Source organism: Diceros bicornis, chromosome 37 (assembly GCF_020826845.1).
Source record: "Diceros bicornis minor isolate mBicDic1 chromosome 37, mDicBic1.mat.cur, whole genome shotgun sequence".
NCBI lineage: Eukaryota > Metazoa > Chordata > Mammalia > Perissodactyla > Rhinocerotidae > Diceros > Diceros bicornis.
The window spans coordinates 9,740,146-9,761,498 of NC_080776.1; the positions used below are offsets into that span (position 1 = coordinate 9,740,146).

At 60.4% G+C, this 21,353-nt stretch overlaps 2 protein-coding genes across 3 annotated transcripts in view; both read left to right on the forward strand.

Annotated features, from left to right (window-relative positions):
• SPEG (striated muscle enriched protein kinase) overlaps positions 1-16,041 on the forward strand; it is a 54,888-nt gene extending 38,847 nt beyond the window's left edge. For both annotated transcript variants that reach the window (XM_058533068.1, XM_058533069.1), the window contains 22 exons: positions 128-296; positions 542-638; positions 762-962; positions 2,301-2,358; positions 2,952-3,029; positions 3,137-3,315; positions 3,830-3,856; positions 4,500-4,652; positions 4,831-4,873; positions 5,883-5,951; positions 6,182-8,156; positions 8,462-8,590; positions 11,282-11,398; positions 11,529-11,696; positions 11,810-11,932; positions 12,319-12,486; positions 12,617-13,208; positions 13,627-13,866; positions 13,949-14,172; positions 15,053-15,128; positions 15,324-15,473; positions 15,776-16,041. In XM_058533068.1, coding sequence (XP_058389051.1) covers positions 128-296; positions 542-638; positions 762-962; positions 2,301-2,358; positions 2,952-3,029; positions 3,137-3,315; positions 3,830-3,856; positions 4,500-4,652; positions 4,831-4,873; positions 5,883-5,951; positions 6,182-8,156; positions 8,462-8,590; positions 11,282-11,398; positions 11,529-11,696; positions 11,810-11,932; positions 12,319-12,486; positions 12,617-13,208; positions 13,627-13,866; positions 13,949-14,172; positions 15,053-15,128; positions 15,324-15,473; positions 15,776-15,968 — 5,229 coding nt within the window. In that variant the 3' untranslated portion in view covers positions 15,969-16,041. The remainder of the gene's footprint in view (positions 1-127; positions 297-541; positions 639-761; positions 963-2,300; positions 2,359-2,951; positions 3,030-3,136; positions 3,316-3,829; positions 3,857-4,499; positions 4,653-4,830; positions 4,874-5,882; positions 5,952-6,181; positions 8,157-8,461; positions 8,591-11,281; positions 11,399-11,528; positions 11,697-11,809; positions 11,933-12,318; positions 12,487-12,616; positions 13,209-13,626; positions 13,867-13,948; positions 14,173-15,052; positions 15,129-15,323; positions 15,474-15,775) is intronic.
• Positions 16,042-19,278: 3,237 nt separating this feature from the next.
• On the forward strand, positions 19,279-21,142 carry SPEGNB (SPEG neighbor). Its single transcript, XM_058533424.1, is given in 6 exon segments — positions 19,279-19,406; positions 19,732-19,829; positions 19,832-20,032; positions 20,248-20,389; positions 20,562-20,734; positions 21,048-21,142. Coding segments are annotated over 6 exon segments (837 nt in total).
• Positions 21,143-21,353: the final 211 nt, after the last annotated feature.

Sequence of the window (21,353 nt, forward strand, 5' to 3'; positions counted from 1 at the left end):
GCCCTGGAGTAGAGAGGTCCCTGGCCCTGGGGTAGGGATGAGCCTGGGTCTCTGGCATGGAGGTCAAGCTGGGTCCCAGGGGGAGGGGAAGCCAGGCCCGGGCTGGAGGTGACGGCCAGCTCTGCAGGACGAGGTTCTGCTGACCGAGAGCAGCCATGTGAGCTTCGTGTACGAGGAGAACGAGTGCTCCCTGGTGGTGCTCAGCACCGGGGCCCAGGATGGAGGCGTCTACACCTGCACGGCCCGGAACCTGGCTGGCGAGGTCTCCTGCAAAGCAGAGTTGGCTGTGCGTTCAGGTGGGCTGGAGTTCAAGGGGAGAAGGGCAAAGTGCTCCCCCCCAGGAGTCCGATGTGAGCCCCTGGCCAGGAATCACTCCCTGGCCCTTCGCTCCTTGACTACCACGTCCTCCAGCCCCTGCACCCCGCATCGGGCCCCCAGCGTTCTTGCTGTCTTCCCTCTCCTCCAGCTGCCCTGCCTGTCCCAGTCTCTGCCCTCCTTCCTCCCTTGCCCTCCTCTCCTAACACCAGGCATCTCTTCCCAGCTCAGACAGCCATGGAGGTGGAGGGGGCCGGGGAAGATGAGGAGCAGCGAGGAAAGCGACTCAGCGACTTTTATGACATCCACCAGGAGATCGGCAGGTGTGGGCCAGGAGGGGGCACGGTGTCTGGGGGCCACGAGAGGCTGGCTCTGAGCTTGGAGGGAGTAGAGAGCCAGGGCTGCGCCAGTGCCTGAGCCCGGTCCTCCCCCGTGTTGTCACCCAGGGGCGCCTTCTCCTACCTGCGCCGCGTGGTGGAACGCAGCTCCGGCCTGGAGTTCGCGGCCAAGTTCATCCCCAGCCAGGCCAAGCCCAAGGCGTCCGCGTGGCGGGAGGCCCGGCTGCTGGCCCGACTCCAGCATGACTGCGTCCTCTACTTCCACGAGGCCTTCGAGAGGCGTCGGGGACTGGTCATCGTCACCGAGCTGTATCCTGGGACAGGCTGGGCGGGTGGGGACCCATGGCCTGAATCACTGGTCCTTGTAACAGCCAATTAGCAACATGTTTTACACTTTACAAAATGTCCCCAGTGACAGTTGGGAGTTCTGAAAGCATCTTATAAATACTCCACAGAGTGGAGTCTGGAGACTTCTGCAAAAACCAACATTTTTTTAGCCCATATTTTTAGCTTAAACTTACAGAGCACTCAATGTGTCACATAACAATGGCAGTGTTCTAAGAGTTTTACAAATATTAACCTATTTAATCCTCACCTATACCTATCTCATGGAATTTTTTTTTGCTGAGGAAGATTCGCCCTGAGCTAACATCTGTTGCCAATCTTCCTCTTTTTGCTTGAGGAAGATTTGCCCTAAGCTAACATCTGTTGCCAATCCTCCTCTTTTTGCTTGAGGAAGATTTGCCCTAAGCTAACGTCTGTGCCACTCTTCCTCTATTTTGTATGTGGGTCGCCACCACAGCATGGCCACCAATGAGTGGTGTAGGGCTGCGCCCAGGAACAGAACCTGGGCCACCCAAGTGGAGCGCGCTGAACTTAACTACTAGGCCACAGGGCCGGCCCCTCATGGAATTTTTTATCCCCATTTTATGGGTGATGAAACTGAGGTATAGAGAGGTTAAGGAACTCACCCGAGGTCACACAGCTAACGGTCATGTCATTTTGATCATGAAAGGTAGCACAGTGTGTCTGAAGGTTTGAAGTGACCCCATTTCAGATGAGCGTCAATACCTGGCTTTACTGGGAAGGCTGTTTTCTTAAAGAATGGGTTTTATCCTTTCGTGAGAGCTGTGGTTAGCATGTTGGCTGGTCTGCTTGTCACCCCCACTAGCAGAGTGACCATGTCCTTCACACAGGCTTCCCAGTCTGCATGGTTAGAACCCCAGCCTCAGCAAAATGACTAATTATTACATATCATGGACCTTCCGGGTCATTCTCAAATAGAGTCAAGAAGCTCCATCCACAGTTAACAAAATTCTGCTCTAAGTTGATCCTTATAAACACCTCCCAGAGTGGGCAAGAGGAGGTGTTGTCCCCGTTCTACACCTGAGGCAACCTCGGCTCAGAGACGTTAGGTGACCTGCCTAAGATCCCCCAGCAAGTGAGAGTTCAAGCAGGGTGGTCCCATCTGTGCCTCCAGGCGACAGGGGAAAGGGTGAAGACAGAGTCGCTAACTGGTATCAAATGTGCTTTAAGGGGAAGGAGACCCCTGTGCTCAGTTGGGAACTGACTTGGGCTCTGGGGGTGGAGGGCACTGCCCAGGGAGGACCTGGCACTGGTCAGTGTTCTCCTTGATCTGGGACACAGATGCACAGAGGAGCTCCTGGAGCGGATGGCCAGGAAACCCACCGTGTGTGAGTCTGAGGTGAGGGCAGCGGGTGGTAGGGGTCAGATTGGGCACTGGCCTCCACCCACCTGAGTTCTGAGACCTGAGGGGTGGGTCCTTGACATGCCGTCTGTGCCCATGAATAGGCCAGGGGGTGGTGCTCGAGAGCACTGTCACGCAGGCACCAGAGCCCCCATCCCCCATCAGATCAGACCCCCACCCTGGAACTTGTACTGTCCTCTGTAAATCTCAGCAGACCCACCCTGGCCCCTACTCTGTTGTTTCCCAGTCTTCCTCACGTAAATATTCCTCAAACATTTCTCCCAGAAGGAGCCCCACTTAGATTCTATTCAGTCTCACCGCTGTCCTGCCATACAGGGCTGTACAAGTTGTGCACTGCACAATTCTTTTTATTATAATGTAAATGGCTCCCTCCTATAATTGTGCTCTGCCTGATCTGTGCAGCTGTACATGGAAGACTAGATCTCAGCAACCCCATGTTTCCACCCCCTCCACCAGCCATCTGCAGGCCTCTTTCCAGGCATAGCCTGACCTCCTGCCACAGCCCTGTTGGTGATCAAGCGTAATACCCCACCCTTCCCCCATGGACTCTGGGCCTCCTGTTTCCGCAGATCCGGGCCTACATGCGCCAGGTGCTGGAGGGCATATGTTACCTGCACCAGAACCACGTGCTGCACCTGGATGTCAAGGTGAGGGGCAGGTTGGGGACGGGGAGCAGGCACCCTGAGGGAGCCAGGCGGTGGGGTGTCCTCTTCGCTCTTCGCTCAGCTCCCATGCCCTGCCTTGTGTCCTGCAGCCTGAGAACCTGCTGGTGTGGGATGGTGCAGAGGGTGACGAGCAGGTGAGGCTCTGTGACTTCGGGAACGCCCAGGAGCTGACACTGGGGGAGCCCCAGTACTGCCAGTACGGCACACCCGAGTTCGTGGCACCCGAGATTGTCAACCAGACCCCTGTCTCTGGAGTCACTGACATCTGGTAATGTTGGATACAGGGCGGCTGGGGCCGGCCGGGCTGCTGCCCTCAGTGCCGTGCTGGGGACTTGCTCGCTGGCAGAGAGGAGCTTTCCTGACCCAGATTCCTTCTGACAGTTGGCTGGTGGCTTTGCTCACGGGGTCTCCTGCCCGTGTTTCTACCTGCCCCCCTTCCATCAGGGCCGACCTGGTCACTAAGGCCTCAGCCCTGTTGGTCCTTGGGTCCTTGGCCCCCCTGGGTGCTGGGCCTCCCCCTCTGCAGCCACCTTGCCTACCCCAGTGAGGCAGACACAGTCCCTTGGTTTCCTGGGCTGGCACTGCCATGACTCTTGACTTCTCCAGGGATGTCCAGACCTCTGGGTTCACAGTCCTCCCGAGGGAGGCCGCCCTGTGCCCATTTGTCCACGACTGTGTTCACGGAGAGGACCCTTCTCCATAGATGAGCTGTGGCAGAGAACTGCTCGCTTTCAGTGGGAGCTGGGCGGTTCTCTTACCCATCCACTCTCCTTTCCCCACAGGCCCGTGGGCGTCGTCGCCTTCCTCTGGTAAGGACCCCTCTGCACCAGGACCCCCGTCTCCCATGGCCTCCTAGCAGGCCCATCCCTAACATTGCAGCCCACCCCTTCTCTTCCACACCCCCTACTCCTTCATGCATGGCACGGGGCCTCATGTGCATGAATGTGGACGTCTCAGTCTGCGTGCCTCAGCTCTGTCTGCCACCATGCCCCTCCATAAGGGGCGGGCACACTGGGAAGCTGGACAGAGGGAGCCCAGTGCAGGCTCAGTGCCATTTACGCAGGGAACTACAAGGTCCCGAGTGTCCAGAGGACTAGAAGGGGGAGGCTCGGGCTCGGCGAGGGGGCGCTTATCCCCTTGGCACAGACTCCTCACCTCAGGGACAGGCCATAGCTGGAGGAGGGACAGAACAGGTCCTCTGAAACATGGGCCCAGGGCAGGCACCTGGTTGCCCAGGTCTCAAGGCAGGTTGCCTCTGTGTGTGGGGGGGGAGTGGGGGAAGGACAGGCAAGAGACGGAAAGACCACCTTCTGCCCAGATTCACCAGCCTCTGCCTCCCCAAAGCCCCAGGGTCTCCACCTGTCCCCGCCCTATGTCCCCACTGGCATCCCATGTTGTCTCTGCCCTGGGGCCCTGCCAACCCCCTCACGCCTGCCCTCTCCACACCTGCAGTCTGACGGGAATCTCCCCGTTTGTTGGGGAGAACGACCGGACAACACTGATGAACATCCGGAACTACAACGTGGCCTTCGAGGAGACCACGTTCCTGAGCCTGAGCAGGGAGGCCCGGGGCTTCCTCATCAAAGTGCTGGTGCGGGACCGGCTGTGAGTAGAGGCCGAGAGGAGCCCCCACCTGCAGAGTCCTCTCTGCCCCCCCACACTGCTGCCCAAGCTTCTGCCCTTAGATGTTCAACCCCCAACTCCTTAGAGCCTTGTGTTCCCAAATACTTATGGACTGAGTGAATGAATGATAAATCCCTTCTTAATCCTCATTCCCTTACAGGAGGCCCAACGCAGGGGAGACCTTGGAACATCCTTGGTTCAAAGTGAGTCGAACCCCGCAAAGTAGTTATAGGAGAGGTAGAGGGAGAGAGAACGTTATTAACAGCTCCATTTATTGAGGACCTACTGTGTGTAGTAACCATGATAGGCATTTTGTACACGTACGGTCTGTTAGCCTTACAACAGCTCAGCAAAGGAAGGTATTATTGCTCCCATTTTGTTGATAAGGAAACTGAGGCTTAAGTTGGGGTATCATGGACTCCAAGGCACAGGTCTGGACCCCCTCATCCCGGGGGTCCTCATCGGGGTTCTTCCAGGCGTTCGAGGCCAGCCCTGGTCCTCCTCACTCCTGTGTGCCCACCTCTGTCCTGCCCTGGTCCCACACACTGGGGTTGGTGACATCCTGGCATCTTGGTTTTGAGGTCCATGTGGACAGAGTTCTCGCTCATTCATCCTCAGACCCCAGCACCGCAGGGCACAGTGCCAGGGGTGGGGGGGGTGTCAGCAAATGACGCAGAAAGAGCCACTAGGTAAACCGTCCACTGAGCGATGTGCTGGGCCAGCTGGAGGCTGAGGTCGTTCTGGTGTCTGTCCTGGGAGTGTGAGCCTTGTCTCTCAGATCAGAAACGAGCTCTGGAAAGGACCGCCTGGGTGGGTGGCTGAGGGAAGCATCTGCCTAGGTCTGGCCCGCCGAGGCTCCACATGGGGCGCTGGCTCTGCACGGAGACAGATGGTGAGCTGGGGAGCGGGGCCCAGGCCAGGGCAGCCAGTACCTCCGGACAGGGCCCTGAGCCCTGGTGTAGGCTCTGACACCCACCCCAGGAGCCACCATTCTCTGCCTTTCCCTTGGTTTAGGGAATTTGTCCCTGCCTGGGCACCTTGGCTCTGGGACTTGTTGTGACAGAGCCAAAGGGAAGGGGACCCCCAGGAGCCCAGACTTAACACTGCTCGGTCCACTGTCCCCTCCTGTGGACTTTGTCTCTCCATTGCCAAATCCTGAGGGTCTAGGTTGACAGAGGCCTCTCCCTCAGGCTCTCTTTCCCGGGTTTGCAGACACAGGCAAAGGGCGCCGAGGTGAGCACGGATCACCTAAAGCTGTTCCTTTCCCGGCGGAGGTGGCAGGTGAGTCTGGCTGGGCCCTGCCTCGGTGCCTTCCGCCTTCTCCTGCAGCCTCCTTCCTCTAACTCTGCCTTTTTTCTATCATGTGCTGTCCCCTCCTGCTCATCTATCTTCATCCACTTTTGATTCTCTCAACCTGTCCCCGACCCTCTGCCTGCCCCAGGCCTTCTTTCCCGGGGCTGAGGTGGGACCTGAGGGGACCCTCAGGTCTGACCCTAGTACCCTGTCTGCAGCGCTCCCAGATCAGCTACAAGTGCCACCTGGTGCTGCGCCCCATCCCTGAGCTGCTGCGGGCACCCCCAGAGCGGGTGTGGGTGGCTGTGCCCAGAAGACCACCCCCCAGTGGGGGGCTCTCGTCCTCCTCGGACTCCGAAGAGGAAGAGCTGGAGGAGCTGCCCTCAGTGCCCCGGCCACTGCAGCCCGAGTTCTCAGGCTCCCGGGTGTCCCTCACTGACATTCCCACTGAGGATGAGGCCCTGGGGACCCCAGAGGCTGCGGCTGCCACCCCCATGGACTGGCAGGAGCAGGGAAGGGCCCCCTCTCAGGACCAGGAGGCCCCCAGACCTCAGGCCATCCCCTCCCCAGGCCAGGAGCCCCCGGCTGGGCTCAGCCCCCCGCGGGGAGAGCTCCGGAGGGGCAGCTCAGCTGAGAGCGCCCTGCCCTGGGCCGGGCCGAGGGAGCCGGGCCGGAGCCTGCAGAAGGCGGCGTCTGTGGAGCTGCCACAGCGCCGGAGCCCCAGCCCGGGGGCCACCCGCCTGACCCGGGGAGGCCTGGGGGAGGGCGAGTATGCCCAGAGGCTGCAGGCCCTGCGCCAGCGGCTGCTGCGGGGAGGCCCTGAGGATGGCAAGGTTAGCGGCCTCAGGGGCCCCCTGCTAGAGAGCCTCGGGGGCCGTGCCCGGGACCCCCGGCTGGTGCGGGCTGCCTCCAGTGAGGCAGCACCCCACCACCAGCCCCCACCTGAGACACGGGGCCTGCAGAAGAGCAGCAGCTTCTCACAGGGGGAGGCAGAGCCCCGGGGCCGGCACCGCCGTGCTGGGGCACCCCTTGAGATCCCGGTGGCCCGGCCTGGGGCCCGCAGGCTACAGGAGTCTCCCTCCTTGTCTGCCCTCAGCGAGGCCCAGCAGCCCAGCCCTGCGTGGCCCAGTGCCCCCAAACCCAGTGCCCCCAAGTCTTCAGAACTTCCTGCCACCACACCCAGTGATGCTCCCCAGGCCTCCGCACTCCAGCCTGCGCAAGAGAAGGCCCCAGAGGCCAAGCCAGAAAGAGTCCCAGCCCCTAAGCCTGCACAGCCCCCTGTGGCTCTGCAAACCCCAGCGCCCCCCCTGACGCCCTATGCCCAGATCATGCAGTCGCTCCAGCTGCCAGGCCACGTGCCAGGCCCCCCGCAGGGCCCTGCCGCAGCTCCATCGGAGCCCAAGCCCCACCCGGCTGTGTTCTCCAGGGTGGCCTCCCCGCCTCCGGCAGCCCCCGAGAAGCGCGTGCCTTCAGCCAGGGCTGCCCCAGTGCTAGCCGAGAAAGCCCGGGTCCCCACGGTGCCCCGCAGGCCAGGGAGCAGCCTCAGCAGCAGCATCGAGAACCTGGAGTCAGAGGCCGTGTTCGAGGCCAAGTTCAAGCGCAGTCGGGAGTCGCCCCTGTCTCGGGGGCTGCGGATGCTGAGCCGCTCGCGCTCCGAGGAGCGCGGCCCGTTCCGCGGGGCCCCGGAGGAGGACGGCATGTACCGGCCCAGCCCGGCGGGAACCCCGCTGGAGCTGGTGCGACGGCCCGAGCGCTCCCGCTCGGTGCAGGACCTCAGGGCGGTCGGGGAGCCGGGCCTCGTGCGCCGCCTCTCGCTGTCGCTGTCCCAGCGTCTGCGGCGGACCCCGCCGGCGCAGCGCCACCCGGCCTGGGAGGCCCGCGGCGGGGACGGGGAGAGCTCGGAGGGCGGCAGCTCGGCGCGGGGCTCCCCGGTGCTGGCGGTGCGCAGGCGGCTCAGCTCCACGCTGGAGCGGCTGTCCAGCCGTCTGCAGCGCAGCGGCAGCAGCGAGGACTCGGGGGGCACGTCGGGCCGCAGCACGCCGCTGTTCGGACGGCTGCGCAGGGCCACGTCCGAGGGCGAGAGTCTGCGGCGCCTCGGCCTACAGCACAACCAGCTGGCCGCCCAGGCCAGCGCCACCACGCCTTCTGCCGAGTCTCTGGGCTCCGAGGCCAGCGCCACGTCGGGCTCCTCGGGTGAGGAGGGGCAGAGCGGCGCGTGAATTGTGAACAGTGGGGAGGGAGTGGGGGTGCAGGGTTGGGGTGACAGGCGCAGGGCGTGCTGGAGAGGCTCTGGGAGCAGGAGAGGGAGAGGGACATCCACCAGAAAGAGGCTGAGAGGTGCTAGAGGCCCTGAGAGTGGACTTGGCAGAGCTGGAGCGGAGGGAGGCTGGGGCCAGGGGCTGGCATGGGAGCAGGCCAGGGTGGGGCTGAGGGCTGCAGGGAGGTGGGAATGTTGTGGGACCGGCTGGGCAAGTGCCCATGGGCCTGGGTCTTCCCAGCTCCTGGGGAAAGCCGAAGCCGGCTGCGCTGGGGCTTCTCTCGGCTGCGGAAGGACAAGGGGTCGCAGCCAAGCCTCTCTGCCAGCGTCCAGGAGGATTTGGGTCACCGGTATGTGCGCAGTGAATCAGGTAATACAGGCCTGCTGGGTGAGTAACCCCCTCCCCTCCCCAGAGGATAGTCATAGCTGGGTGGGAGATGGACGACTTTAGGAGCCAGGGCAATGGTGGGAGGGGCCTGAAGTCATGAAAACAACAACAACAACAATAATAATAGTCGCAGCTGCACTTAATTAGCAATGCCCAGAGTCCTATTAAGCACCACAAGCGCTCCCTCACCCAACCCTCCTACGCTGTTTAGGAACTATTCTTCTTATCCCCATTTCACAGGTAGGGATACAGAGGCTCAGTATGCTAAGTACCTTGTCCAGGTCACAGGGCTGGTAGTAAGTGGAGCAGCCAGAGAGATGGACTGTGTGACCGACCCTCTGTAGCCAGATCCCAGAACGGGCTTTAGGATACCAAGTATGGCAAAATACCTTTCTTTGGCTGGTCTCCTCCCTCGTGGGAGACCCTAGAAGTTCTCTGTAACTGGGTGTCATTCTAAAGGAGCTCGGGATAGGGCTCCGCTGCCCCCACAGCCCCCACCGCCCCCTCCAGATGTGTGTATGCTTGAATGTGCACTCAAAGATGCTCTTTCTCTCCCAGCCTAGAGGCCCACAATCTGGACTGTGCCCCTAATTCTCCATTTCTCTATAGCCCTGAACACCCGACTGTCCTGCCCTGTCCCCCTGCCCTGACAGAAGGTCCTTCTGCATGAACAAGCAGCCCTCTGGGCTCTTTGCTGGGGGGAGGGGGACTTGGGATATGCCCTGGTCTGTTTCTCTGTCCAAGGGCCCTGGGGCTACAGGGAGGGGGTATTTTCCACCTGGGGTCACGCGGTCCCCCACCTGAAAAAGGGGCATTACTCAAGGACTGCACGCAAAGGCTTCCCAGAGCAGCATGCAGGGAAGGAGCAGGCCCACGAAGCCAGGCTGTGTGCAGTCTCTGTCAGTCACCGGTTCTGTTCTGCCCGTTTCCTGATAAAACTCCTCAGCCGTGCCTCAGCTGGCCTTGAGGTGACTGTGTCCTGCTTTGGCCAGGGGACTTGGTGCAGTGAGCAGTGGGGGCTGTAGTGAGTGAAGAGGAGGGAGGGAGGCCAGCTGGTGGGGACAGGGGTGGAGAAGGAGGAGGAAAGAGAGAGAGAGAGAAGCCAGCACAGAAACCTGGGGACAGCTGATCTCTTCCCACCTGGGGCCTCCCTCCCAGCTCCATTTTGCTGGTGCAGCTGATTCCTGCCTGCTGAGGCAGTGTCCCCTTACCTCATCCTCTTCCTGCTCCCTGCAGGAAGAAGGCTGTCCCGTGTCCACTTTAACAGCTAGGGCTGGCCCTGGGGGAATGGGAGTGGGACTGGCAGAGCTGGGCTGGGGTCACCTTTCACCTCTCCTTCTGGCCTCTCTCTGTCTCCCCCCTACCCAGTACCCTCACTTGGTCTGGAGGCCCGTTAATGAAACTGTATCACTTTATGGTGTTGGAGCCTCGGTGTGGGACCCCTCCTTGGGGAACACTGGGGTACAGTGGGAAAGGGGGGCACGCTGCTGTCCTGATCATCCAATCCTACTGAGCATTCCTCTCCTGCCCAGCTCATCCCCGCCCCCACTGCCTCCTGGGTCTTCAGACAGGCAGTAGCTGGGGCTCCCAGGGGTATCTACCTCTCAGCTTTCTCTGCCCACGTGAAAAAAATCTACCCCTTCCCTCCTTCCCCGGTGGCCAGGACCAGATTGGGAATTTTCTAGAGACATTCCCAGGGAGCAGGAATGCAGACCCTCATGGCACTAGGGAGCCACAGGCCGGCTGCACTGGGGCAAGACCTTGGCCCACCTGCAGCCGGGCCATGGGCCCTTCACCAGCCAGCTGTGAAGCCAGCTTTCCTGAAACAGCCTCTTTCTTTGGGGGTCTGCACGTGGCTCGTCTACTGGGCATATTAACAAGCTAATAATCACAACAACAATAAAAGCTAACATTTACGAGCCCTTACAATATGTCAGACCCTAAGCACTTTGCATGCCTCTTTTAATTCTCACAATAACCCTCTGAGATTGGTATCATTATTTTTCTCAATTTACAGGCAAGACATGGTCCAAGGTCCTGCAGATACTGTCTCTTGCCCCTTCAAAAGTTTTCACCACTTAGCTGACCTGAAGGAGCGTTAGGAGGTCTAGAATCTTCTCCCCAGACCCCAGGGGGACAAGGGGTGGGGGAGGCTGACGCACTTCTGGGGTCTGCCCCCGCTCTGCCTAGACTTCAGATCTTTTGAGATTGCACATTTTCATTGAACATTGTGTTCAATCCCGGAGTCTCTGCTCAGGTCACCAGCTCCTCTCACGTGCCCTACGGTGCCCTGGAGGGAGTGGGTATCGCAGGATCTTAGCCATTATAGTTTCTCAATATTTGTTTGTTTTTATTTTATTTAACAAATGCTTATAGGGCACTTACTTAGTGCCAGGCCCTGCTGTAAGCGATTTACAAACATGAGGTAGTCAGCATCTTCAGGAGTCAGTGAAAGGAAAAGAGAGTTCCAAACACAGCGAGTGCCTGGGGAGTGTGATGCTCACCCCAGAGAAAATTCTCGAAGGCGTGGCGTGGGGTTTGACTTCCCACATCTGACGGGGAAGAGACAACCTTTCACTCTGCTCCCGAGCTCCTACATGCATCCTCTCCTCCCTCAGCGGTAAGCGAGCCAGGGTCCCCACAGACCCATGGCTGTCTTTGCTCCCCCTCCAGACTTCCCCCCAGTTTTCCACATCAAGCTCAAGGACCAGGTGCTGCTGGAGGGCGAGGCAGCCACCCTGCTCTGCCTGCCGGCGGCCTGCCCTGCACCCCACATCTCCTGGATGAGAGGTGAGGAGAGTGGCCTAGGCAAGTGGCCCCAAGGCCAGAGGATGCTCAGGGAGGGAGGGAGGTGGCAACCGAGGGGACCTGCAATGTGCTGCCTCACTCAGCAGCCCCTCCCCTTCCTCCCTGCCCCCAGACAAGCAGTCCCTGCACTCAGAGTCCTCGGTGATCATCGTGTCCTGCAAAGACGGACGGCAGCTGCTGAGCATCCCCCGGGCTGGCAAGCGGCACGCTGGGCTCTATGAGTGCTCTGCCACCAACGTCCTAGGCAGCGTCACCAGCTCCTGTACCGTGGCTGTGGCCCGTGAGCCCGGGGCAGGGACCAAGGGGGGACAGTGATGGGGGATCGTGCGGTAGGGCTTGATGGACCCCAGGCTGGGGCATGGGGGCTCACTGGGGTTCCCCTCTTCTCGCCAGGCATCCCAGGAAAGCTAGCTCCTCCCGAGGTGCCCCAGACCTACCAGGACACTGCGCTGGTGCTCTGGAAGCCAGGAGACAGCCGGGCACCTTGCACGTACACCCTGGAGCGGCGGGTGGATGGTGAGGGACAGGGCAGGCTGGTGGCGGGAAGGGTGGAAGGCGGAGAAGCCGAGGAGGCGAGTGCCCTCCCTGGGCAGAGGGCCCCTCCCTGGGCTCCTCACAGAAAGCACTGGGACGGGACGGCCCTGTGGCTTAGTGGTGAAGTGCGTGCGCTCTGCTGCTGGCGGCCTGGGTTCGGATCCCGGGCGCGCACCCACGCACCGCTTCTCCGGCCGTGCTGAGGCCATGTCCCACATACAGCAACTAGAAGGACGTGCAACTATGACATACAACTATCTACTGGGGCTGTGGGGGGAAAAAATAAATTAAAAAAAAAAAAAAAGAAAGCACTGGGAGCGTGGGCCATGCCTTCTGCGGCCTCAGCCCCTCCCCCTTGCTGCCTGCAGGGGAGTCCTCCTGGCACCCCGTGAGCTCAGGCATCCCCGACTGTTACTACAACGTGACCCACCTACCGATCGGCGTGACCGTGAGGTTCCGTGTGGCCTGTGCCAACCGTGCCGGGCAAGGGCCTTTCAGCAATCCTTCTGAGAAGGTCTTCGTCAGGGGCACGAAAGGTCAGTGGGATGGAGTGGAAGGTGGCCAGAGAAGGAAGGGCACCCTGAGCCCAGGGTCTTGCCCCTCCTTGGCACACCACTGTTTTGCCGCCCAGCCACCATGGTGATGATTTTCTTTGTCTCCACTTAGATTCCTCAGCTCCGCCATCTGCTGCTCACCGAGAAGCCCCTGTTACCTCAGGGCCAGCCAGGGCCCCGCCTCCTGACTCTCCTACCTCACTGGCCCCGTCCCCAGCCCCCGCCCCAGCTCCTGCTCCCGCAGCCCCCCAGTCAGCCACTCCCAGCCCCTCGTCTCTCCCAACACCACCCAGTAAGGCCTTGTCCTCACTCAAGGCTGCAGGTCCACCGCCCCAAACCCCCCCACGAAAGCACAGGGGCCTGCAGGCTGCCCCACAAGCAGAGCCCCCCCCACCCAGTGCCCAGGTCGCCCCAAGTGAGCCCAAGTCTTCCGTCCCTGACACTGGGACCCCAACCCCAGCCTCCACCCCTCAAGGGGTTAAACCAGCGTCTTCCTCGACTCCCGTGTATATGGTGACCTCCTTTGTGTCTGCACCACCAGCCCCCGAGCCCCCAGCTCCCGAGCCCCCTCCCGAGCCCACTAAGGTGACTGTGCGGAGCCTCAGCCCGGCCAAGGAAGTGGTCCGCTCTCCCCGGCCGGAGGGCACCACTCTTCGGCAGGGCCCCCCTCAGAAACCCTACACCTTCCTGGAGGAGAAGGCCAGGCAAGCGGGGGCCGGGGGAAGGAAGCGGGACAGAGCGGGGAGTGGGTGGAAGCTTGGGAACACAGGGATCCAGAGAGAAGTCCAGAGCACCCTGGCCAGGGTCGGGGAGGTGCTGAGACCTGGGTGCTGATCCCATTTAATCTTCACAACTCTGAGAGGGAGACACTGCATTATCATCATCCCCCATTTCACAGATGGGAAAACTGAGGTTAGAGAGGTTATGAGATTTGCCTAAGGTACAGAGCCAGTGAGTGGCAGAGCTGGGACTTGAACTCAGGCTCCTAGGATTGAACTCCAGAGCCCACACTTGGAACCCCTGCATTGTTGCCCCCAGAGTCCCTGCTCCTCCCCAGTTAGCCCTCACAATGGAGGTGTCCCCTTTTGTCCTCTGAGCCTGTGGTGTTCCCCCGACGCACAGGGGCCGCTTCGGTGTAGTGCGTGCCTGCCGGGAGAACGCCACCGGGCGGACGTTCGTGGCCAAGATCGTGCCCTACGCGGCTGAGGGCAAGCGGCGGGTCCTGCAGGAGTATGAAGTGCTGCGGACGCTGCACCACGAGCGCCTCATGTCCCTGCACGAGGCCTACATCACCCCCCGTTACCTCGTGCTCATCGCTGAGAGCTGTGGCAACCGGGAGCTCCTCTGTGGGCTCAGCGACAGGTAGCCAGACATTCCGGAGGGACGGGGAATGGAGTAGGGGGAGCTGGGCTGGGATATCACCTGTGTCCCCCGGGCCCCCCAGGTTCCGGTATTCGGAGGACGACGTGGCCACGTACGTGGTGCAGCTGCTACAGGGCCTGGACTACCTCCACGGCCGCCACGTCCTGCACCTGGACATCAAGCCGGACAACCTGCTGCTGGCCCCAGACAATGCCCTCAAGATCGTGGACTTCGGCAGTGCGCAGCCGTACAACCCCCAGGCCCTGCGGCCGCTTGGCCACCGCACGGGCACTCTGGAGTTCATGGGTGAGGGCACCATGCCAGCCAGGGTGGAGGTTGCGGTCCTGCCAAAGGGGCAGCAGCCAGGGCTCATGCCACTTCACCTGCCTATGTGCCATTTATTGAGTGCTTACTGTATGTAAGCAATGAACTAAGTCCCCTCCGTGGATTTTTTTCAATTTATCTTTACAATAGCCCTGGAGATTGGCATAATATTACCCCCATTTTACATACGAGGAAACAGAGGCATAGTGAGGCTAAGAATTTGTCCAACATCAGAGTTATAAACGGCAAAGCCAGGATTTGGTAAAGCTGGAAAGACAGGAGAATCAATTATTAATTTATATAAATAAGGAAAACCAGCTCCCATTTAGCTACCTGCTAAACGCTTTATGTTCATTATCCCTATTCCGTAGAGTTATTCTGCAAGCTACGCTTTACAGATGAGGAAATGGAGAGCCAAACACGTTTAGTACATTGCCCGGGGCCCCGTGGCTGGAAGGGGCAGCCTGGGATTAGAGCCAGCCTGGCTGATTGCAAAGGCTCTTCATCTTGGCGTTGGTCACACTCTGTGAATGGGCGCCCTCCCTCGGAGCTCATCCGAGGGAGCTAGTGACCCTGGTTCTCCACTCCTCTGCAGTTCTGGGGAACCCCCATTTAGTGCCTAGGCTCGTTCCTCAGGTGCCCCACATATCCCCTGGGAGCCACCCCCACTCCCGTCCTGCCTGCTGGTGTCTAGGGCCTGCTGCTCTGGTCGTAGCCATGGTCTGGTGATTTGGACATTGTCCAGCTCCTTAAGCCCCCAGGGGCCTCCCCTGCCTCTCCCCCCTCCCCTCCTCTCCCCCCCCCGCCTCCCCCCTCCCCTGCCACAGGGAAGCTGGTTCATCTTGGCCTCTGTCCCTGTCAGCTCCTGAGATGGTGAAGGGAGAACCCATCGGCTCTGCTACGGACATCTGGGGAGTAGGTGTGCTCACTTACATCATGTGAGTGCCCCCAGGACCCCTTCTGTCTACACCCCCTCCCCGGCACACACACGCACACACACACATACGCGCGCCCAGGTGTGGGTGGCTCTGTTCCTGAGTGCCATGCCCCTCAGAACCCTCACACTAATGTCCCCCTGGGCCTGTGAGTTGACCCTCAGTCTGCGTGTGTCAGCTGAACTGTCTCCACCACAGGCTCAGTGGGCGCTCCCCATTCTATGAGCCAGACCCCCAGGAAACGGAGGCTCGGATTGTGGGGGGCCGCTTTGATGCCTTCCAGCTGTACCCCAACACCTCCCAAAGCGCCACCCTCTTCCTGCGAAAGGTCCTCTCAGTCCATCCGTGGTGAGTGGGCCCCACACCCTCCAACCCCCAGCACTACCTGCCCTGGCCCAGCCCCTGCCTAAGATCCCCCACCCCCACCCCTGCCCCCACTACCTCTACTAAATGGTGATACTTACCACCATGGAAAGCCTATCAGAGCCCTATGACGTAGGGAGAGTCACCATCCCCATTCCAGAGATTGGGAAACTGAGCCCCAGGGTTGCCCAAGATAACTGACTAGGAGTGAATCCAGGATGGAGACCCCGACCCATGGAAGGGCAGAGCTGCCCCTCCAGGCTCACGGTCCCTGGCTCGCCTGGCAGGAGCCGGCCCTCCCTGCAGGACTGCCTGGCCCACCCGTGGCTGCAGGACGCTTACCTGATGAAGCTGCGCCGCCAGACGCTCACCTTCACCACCAACCGGCTCAAGGAGTTCCTGGGCGAGCAGCGGCGCCGCCGGGCCGAGGCCGCCACCCGCCACAAGGTGCTGCTTCGCTCCTACCCGGGCAGCCCCTAGCGGCTCAGACCACAGCCCGGCCTCGGGCGTTGACTCGGGTTCCCGCTGACGCCGCGGGACATTCCAGGGCCCACGCAGAGCCGGGTGGGCTCCGGACACCACCAGCAGCAACATCCGGCCGGGCTATTACCTCATGGACCTGCGGGGACAGAGGCCCCAGGCTTTGCTGATGTCACCCAGGCCAGAGCCAGAGTGGAGACCCGTTGGCCAGGCTGGGCGGGGTCAGGAGCAGGAAGAGGGGCAAGAAGGGAATGGGGAAGTGACAAGGAAAAGAAGCCGAAGGATATGGAGGGGGAGGCTCTAGGAAGGTTCTGGGGATGGGGCATGGTGCATCTGGGGCAGAACCAACCGAGGAGGGTGTGAGTGGCTGGAGAGAGGAAGAGGCAGGGGCCCAGGGTATCAGGGCCATGGGCTGGGAGTGAGTCCATGAAACGGACAGGACGTGGAGACAATGCCAGGGAGCCAGAGGCAGCATGTGAGCGAGGGCAGCGAGATGGGGGAGGGAGAGGAGAGAGGACTCAGGTGGGGCCGGTGTGGGGGGGGGCAGCTGCCAGCATCCCCAGAAGGAGGAGTGTGGAAGGCAGGAGACTGGAGGCAGTGGGCGCTCAGGCCGGCACTCTCCTCCTGTCCCAGTGGATGCAGCTGTGGGCACTCTGAGCTGGCCCAAGGATGTCCCCACCACCGCTCCGTGGCCTTCGCCCTTCTTCCCATTCGTATTTATTTATTTATTGACTTTTATGAAATTTCCCTTCCATCCAATCCCTATTGCCCATGTTGTCCTGACCATCCCCCCAGCCATCCAGCTGTCTGTGCAGCTGTCTGTCTGTCTGTCACAAGGAAAATAAAAACGGCAAGCAGCAGGACCTATGTGTGATCTATGGGGAGGGATGGCTGGAGGTCCTGGGGGTGCTGGGACGGGCCATTCCAGCCTTGTCTGGGCCAGTGAGAGCCAAGGCATACCAGCTAGCCCCTTGGGATCTTCCTCCCCTCCCCTAGCCCTGTGGGCCTCACTTTTTCCTTAGTCCTGGAGGGAGGAGAGACTTCGGTCTGCTTCTCCTTGTGAAGTGTCTGGAATCCTCGCAGGACCACCAAATCCCCACCACCACCCTCTAACCAGACTCTGGTGGTCTCCACCTCTTCTCACATGTTCCGTTATCACAAGTTGGAGGATGCTGGGCTCTAGAATGGATCAGCCCACACCCCAATCCTGGCTCAGCCTCCTTGACTCTGCCCAGGAGACGGGCTAGCCCTGGTCCTGACCCCTGGAGCGGGGTGCGGTGCGGGGGGGAGTTTCATCATAATGATTGGCGAGAGCAGGTGGTATGAAGAGCTGCGGAGGAAACCAGGACAGGCCCATGCCCCGTGCTCTCAGTGTGAGGTATGCAGGCACCAGCGGCACAGGGCAGCTGCCAGTGCTCTGGTCGGCGTGTCTGCTGTGGTGAGGCCACAGACGAGCGTTTTTCTAGGGCCCAGGAACACTCAGCCTGGACCTTCTTGTCCCCACAGCAAGCTAAGGGGTCTGCTGAATGCTAAGGCACCTTGACTCTAGCTGTCCCCCTGTGGTGCCACAGAGTGGCCACTAGGTCCTAGAACTGAGCTGCCCTGGCCTGAGGTGGGGGAGGGGAGAACCAGTTCTCCTTGTATCCAGAGGGACTGTCCCGTCCCCCAGACTATGCCCCTTCCCACCTGGAAAACTCTGTTCTTGGCAAAATGAAAGGAATACAGCCTTCCCCCGTGATCAGAAAGAGGTGGCGCTGGTGTGTTGCTGATTGAGGTTGGGGGCCCTTGGCTGTAGCCCAAACACCCCTTTGCCCAGACCAGCCCAGCCTCTCTGGCTTCTCAGGACCCCAGGGAAGAGGCAAGCCCCATCACCATAAAATAACAGGATGTTACAGCCAGATGGAAGGGACCAGAGAGACACCTTGCCCACCTGTCATTTTAGCGATGAAGATATACAGTTCGCCTGTGAGAATCTCTAATCCTCTACTCCCTGCGAGTGTTTTCATAAAAATGAGGTGCCTGAACTCATATCTTGATAAATGGTAAAATTCCTCTCCCGTTCCCCTCTGATCTTGAGTTCCCTTCCCATCTCCATTGGAAATGGCATGTGAACTGCTGGTTCCAAACCCGGAGGAGCAAAGGTGATTTATGTCAGCAGAGCTGTGTCAGAATTGCTCTGATCAAAAGATGACAGTGCTCCACAGCTGGGCGGGCAGTTACAACGAATGGAAGCAATGCGCTACCTGGTGCCCTGGCCTGGGCAGACTGGACTTCAGGCAAGTCCCAGGGAGTTAACTGAACCCATTCACCCCAGGTAGTCTGATGCCCCTGTGCACCAGTTTATGCCCCAAAAGGGGCTTGGGTTGACCTAGAGTTGGGGAGTCAGTATTGGTGCCAGTCTCCAGGGACAGTGCAGCCCAGCCAGACCCTATCATGTCCCATAGAGGGGAGTGAGTGGGGGTGGGGTGGCAGGAGGGGATGCTGTTCTCAAAAATCTTTACCATCCCCTCTAGGTTTATCCCAGTTTACTGCCAGGGGGCACAGTGCAGAAATGACAACCCTAGACTCCTGGGGCTGGGGGAGAAATGCGCTTCTGGATTGGTCCTGACAGAGAGGTTGCCCTCTCGTAATTGGCTGGACAGACGGTGAAGTCCACTGCTACTCTGGCTTCATTCAGGGACACCCCCACAAACACTTGCAGCCCTTAACTGCCGGTGTCCTAGGAAGGGCACATTGTCCAGCTGTCTGGGGATTGACCGGAGTGTAAAGCTGCTCCAGCAGGAAGCCTGGGGTCATGTCTGGTCCTCCCAGGAGTGGGATGGATACCCCCTGCGCCGGGAGGGGATGGGGCCGCTTCCAGCTGCCCAGCTGTCCCGGTGCTGACGCGAGGTGCACCCTAGAGCAGCTGGGGTTTCCCCTTTGAGCCTGCCCCAGTGGCTGAGCCAGCATCCCAGATGGCCTCGGGCTAAGTAGGGAGCTCGCTTAGGTCAGAGGGTGGGGGCTGGGGTCCCCGGGGGCTTGGGGCAGCCACGCCAAACAAGGCAAAGAGGAGAGCGTAGTATTAAACCAGGTCCCGGGGCTGAGCACCTGCCCACACCCCTACTGTGCCATCCGGAAGGGCTCTGTGCTGCCTGCTACCCAGCTAGTCCACCCAAGTCCTGAAGTCGACCCCCCCATGGTGAGTCCTGATCCTCAGATCATCCTCAGACACTCCCGTTCCTGAGATGTTCTGAATCAGCAGGGAAAAGTCTAAAGGCCGAGTCTCTGTGTCAGCCTAGACTCTCTTTTATGTTTATTTTGTGCTCCCCAGATGTCCAAAGCTGCTCCTGCCAAAAAACCAGCGGCTGTGGCCCGGCCTCTGGGATGTACCCTGAATATCAATGACCCTCAGGTCCAGAAAGCAGCCATTTGCATCCAGGCCTTTTACAGGGGCCACAGGTGAGAGAAAGCCCTGGAGCCCTCAGGAGGAAGGGAGCTGCAGAAAATGCATTCCTGCATCGGGAAGAGGTGCTGAGCACAGTGTCATGGACCCCCAGGGTCACTGGACTTAGGGGAGAGTGATTACTGAAGTGTGGAAGGGTGGGCCACAAGAGAAAATCATTTTATCAGGGTAACAATTCAGGAGCAGCCCCCCTCCCTACTCACCCCCACGTTCTAGTGGGCCGAGGCGGTGGGCAGGAGACCGTGTGTGCGGGCGGACAGGGCTGCAGGCTGGCTGGAGCAGTGTCGTGGGAGCTCTGGGCCCTGACTCGGCTTGGGGTAGGTCCCGGAAGGAGCTGTGCGAGAACGGGCCGCAGCCAGTGCTGGAGCCGCTGAAGGCCGTGGTGCTGATCGAGGGCAGCGCAGCCAAGCTGACTTGCCACATTTCCCGGACCCATTCATCCGCTAGAGCAAGGACGGCAAGGAGCTGCGCGACGGGCCCAAGTATCCTTACGTCTTCCAGGACCCCGACGTCGTCGCACTGATGGTGCGCGATGGCGAGCTGGCAGACCTGGGCCAGTACAGCGTCAACGTAACCAACCCCTTCGGCCAGTGCTCGGCCTCGGCGCGCATCCTCGTGGAAGGTACGCGCGCCCCGGCTGCAGTGCCCTGCGAAGTAGGAGGGGCAGCTATTAGTCCCGTTATACCTGAGGAGATGAAGCCCCAGAGAGGCTACAGACTTGCCCAACGTCACCCTGCGAATTGAAATGCATCTCGCATTTAGCTGGGGAGGCGACGCCCCAGCACCGCCGCACCTCTAGGTCCCTCACTGGGGCGCGTTTCCTTTCCCTGCCTCTAGTCCCCGCGAAGATTCAGAAGGGACCGGATAACACTAAGGCGCGCAAAGGCACCACGGTGACGCTGACTGCGGCGATCTTGGGCGAACCTGCGCCCGACGTGGGCTGGAGCAAGGACGGGGAGGACATCGAGGAGGACGACAGGCGAGGGCGGGGACCTGCCGCGAGGGCAGGGCCTGGAGCTGGAGCCTGGGCGGGACGGGGCCCAGAAACCGGGCGGGCGTGGGACGGGGGCGGGGAACTGGGAGGCGGGAACAGAGCTGGCTAATGAGCCCGGCCCAGGGCGCAGTAAACCGAGCCGCGCCCCCCCACCCAGGGTGTTCTTCGACGCCAGCAGTACCACCACCACCCTGACCATTCACCGGGCCACGCCCGAGGACAGCGTGTACGAGGTATACGTGGAGAACAGCCTGGGCATGGACCAGAGCTTCGCATGGACGTGGCCTGAAAGGGACCCTCAGATCTTTCGCCCTGGCTCCCAGCCCGGGCGTAGATGGGATCGACAACCCTCCTTAATAAATCTTGCTTAATAAAGCTTCTCTCTCTGACCCTCCGCGTCCACTCTGTTCTTTTGCGATGCCATTTCCTCTCCTCCGCATCCACACCCACACTTACTCCAGACCCACACACCCAGGTCACAGTGTGCGGTGAGAATGTTTGCAGAGTGGCTAGTCCAGTCCTTCATTTTGCAGACGGTAAATCTGAGATAGGCTTTCGGTGACGGTCGGAAGTTCCTTCTCTTCCAGGCGGGACCGCCAGAAGAGTCTGTGACTTCGCCTTCTCTTTTCTTTTATATCTCAAGCCCCACCCTCTGGTGGCGGGGGTCTGCGCCCTGGCCGCGCCCATTTCAAGGCTGGCCACACCTCCTCTCGTCTCAAGCCGGGCTTCTGCCTGTGACCTAGTTCTCTGCTTTGGCTCCTACCCCCGGGCCCATTCCCAGACAGCTCGGAGTCCTAATCTTAGGCTCCAGTCTCTGCTCCTCAGGCCCCACCCTCCTTATTTAGGCCCGCCCCCTCTATCCCTTGGCCACGCCCCCGTGTTCCCCCACCTCTCTCCTCTCATAGTTAGAAGTGAGGGAAGCGCTTAAGAACTACAATTCCCGGCATAC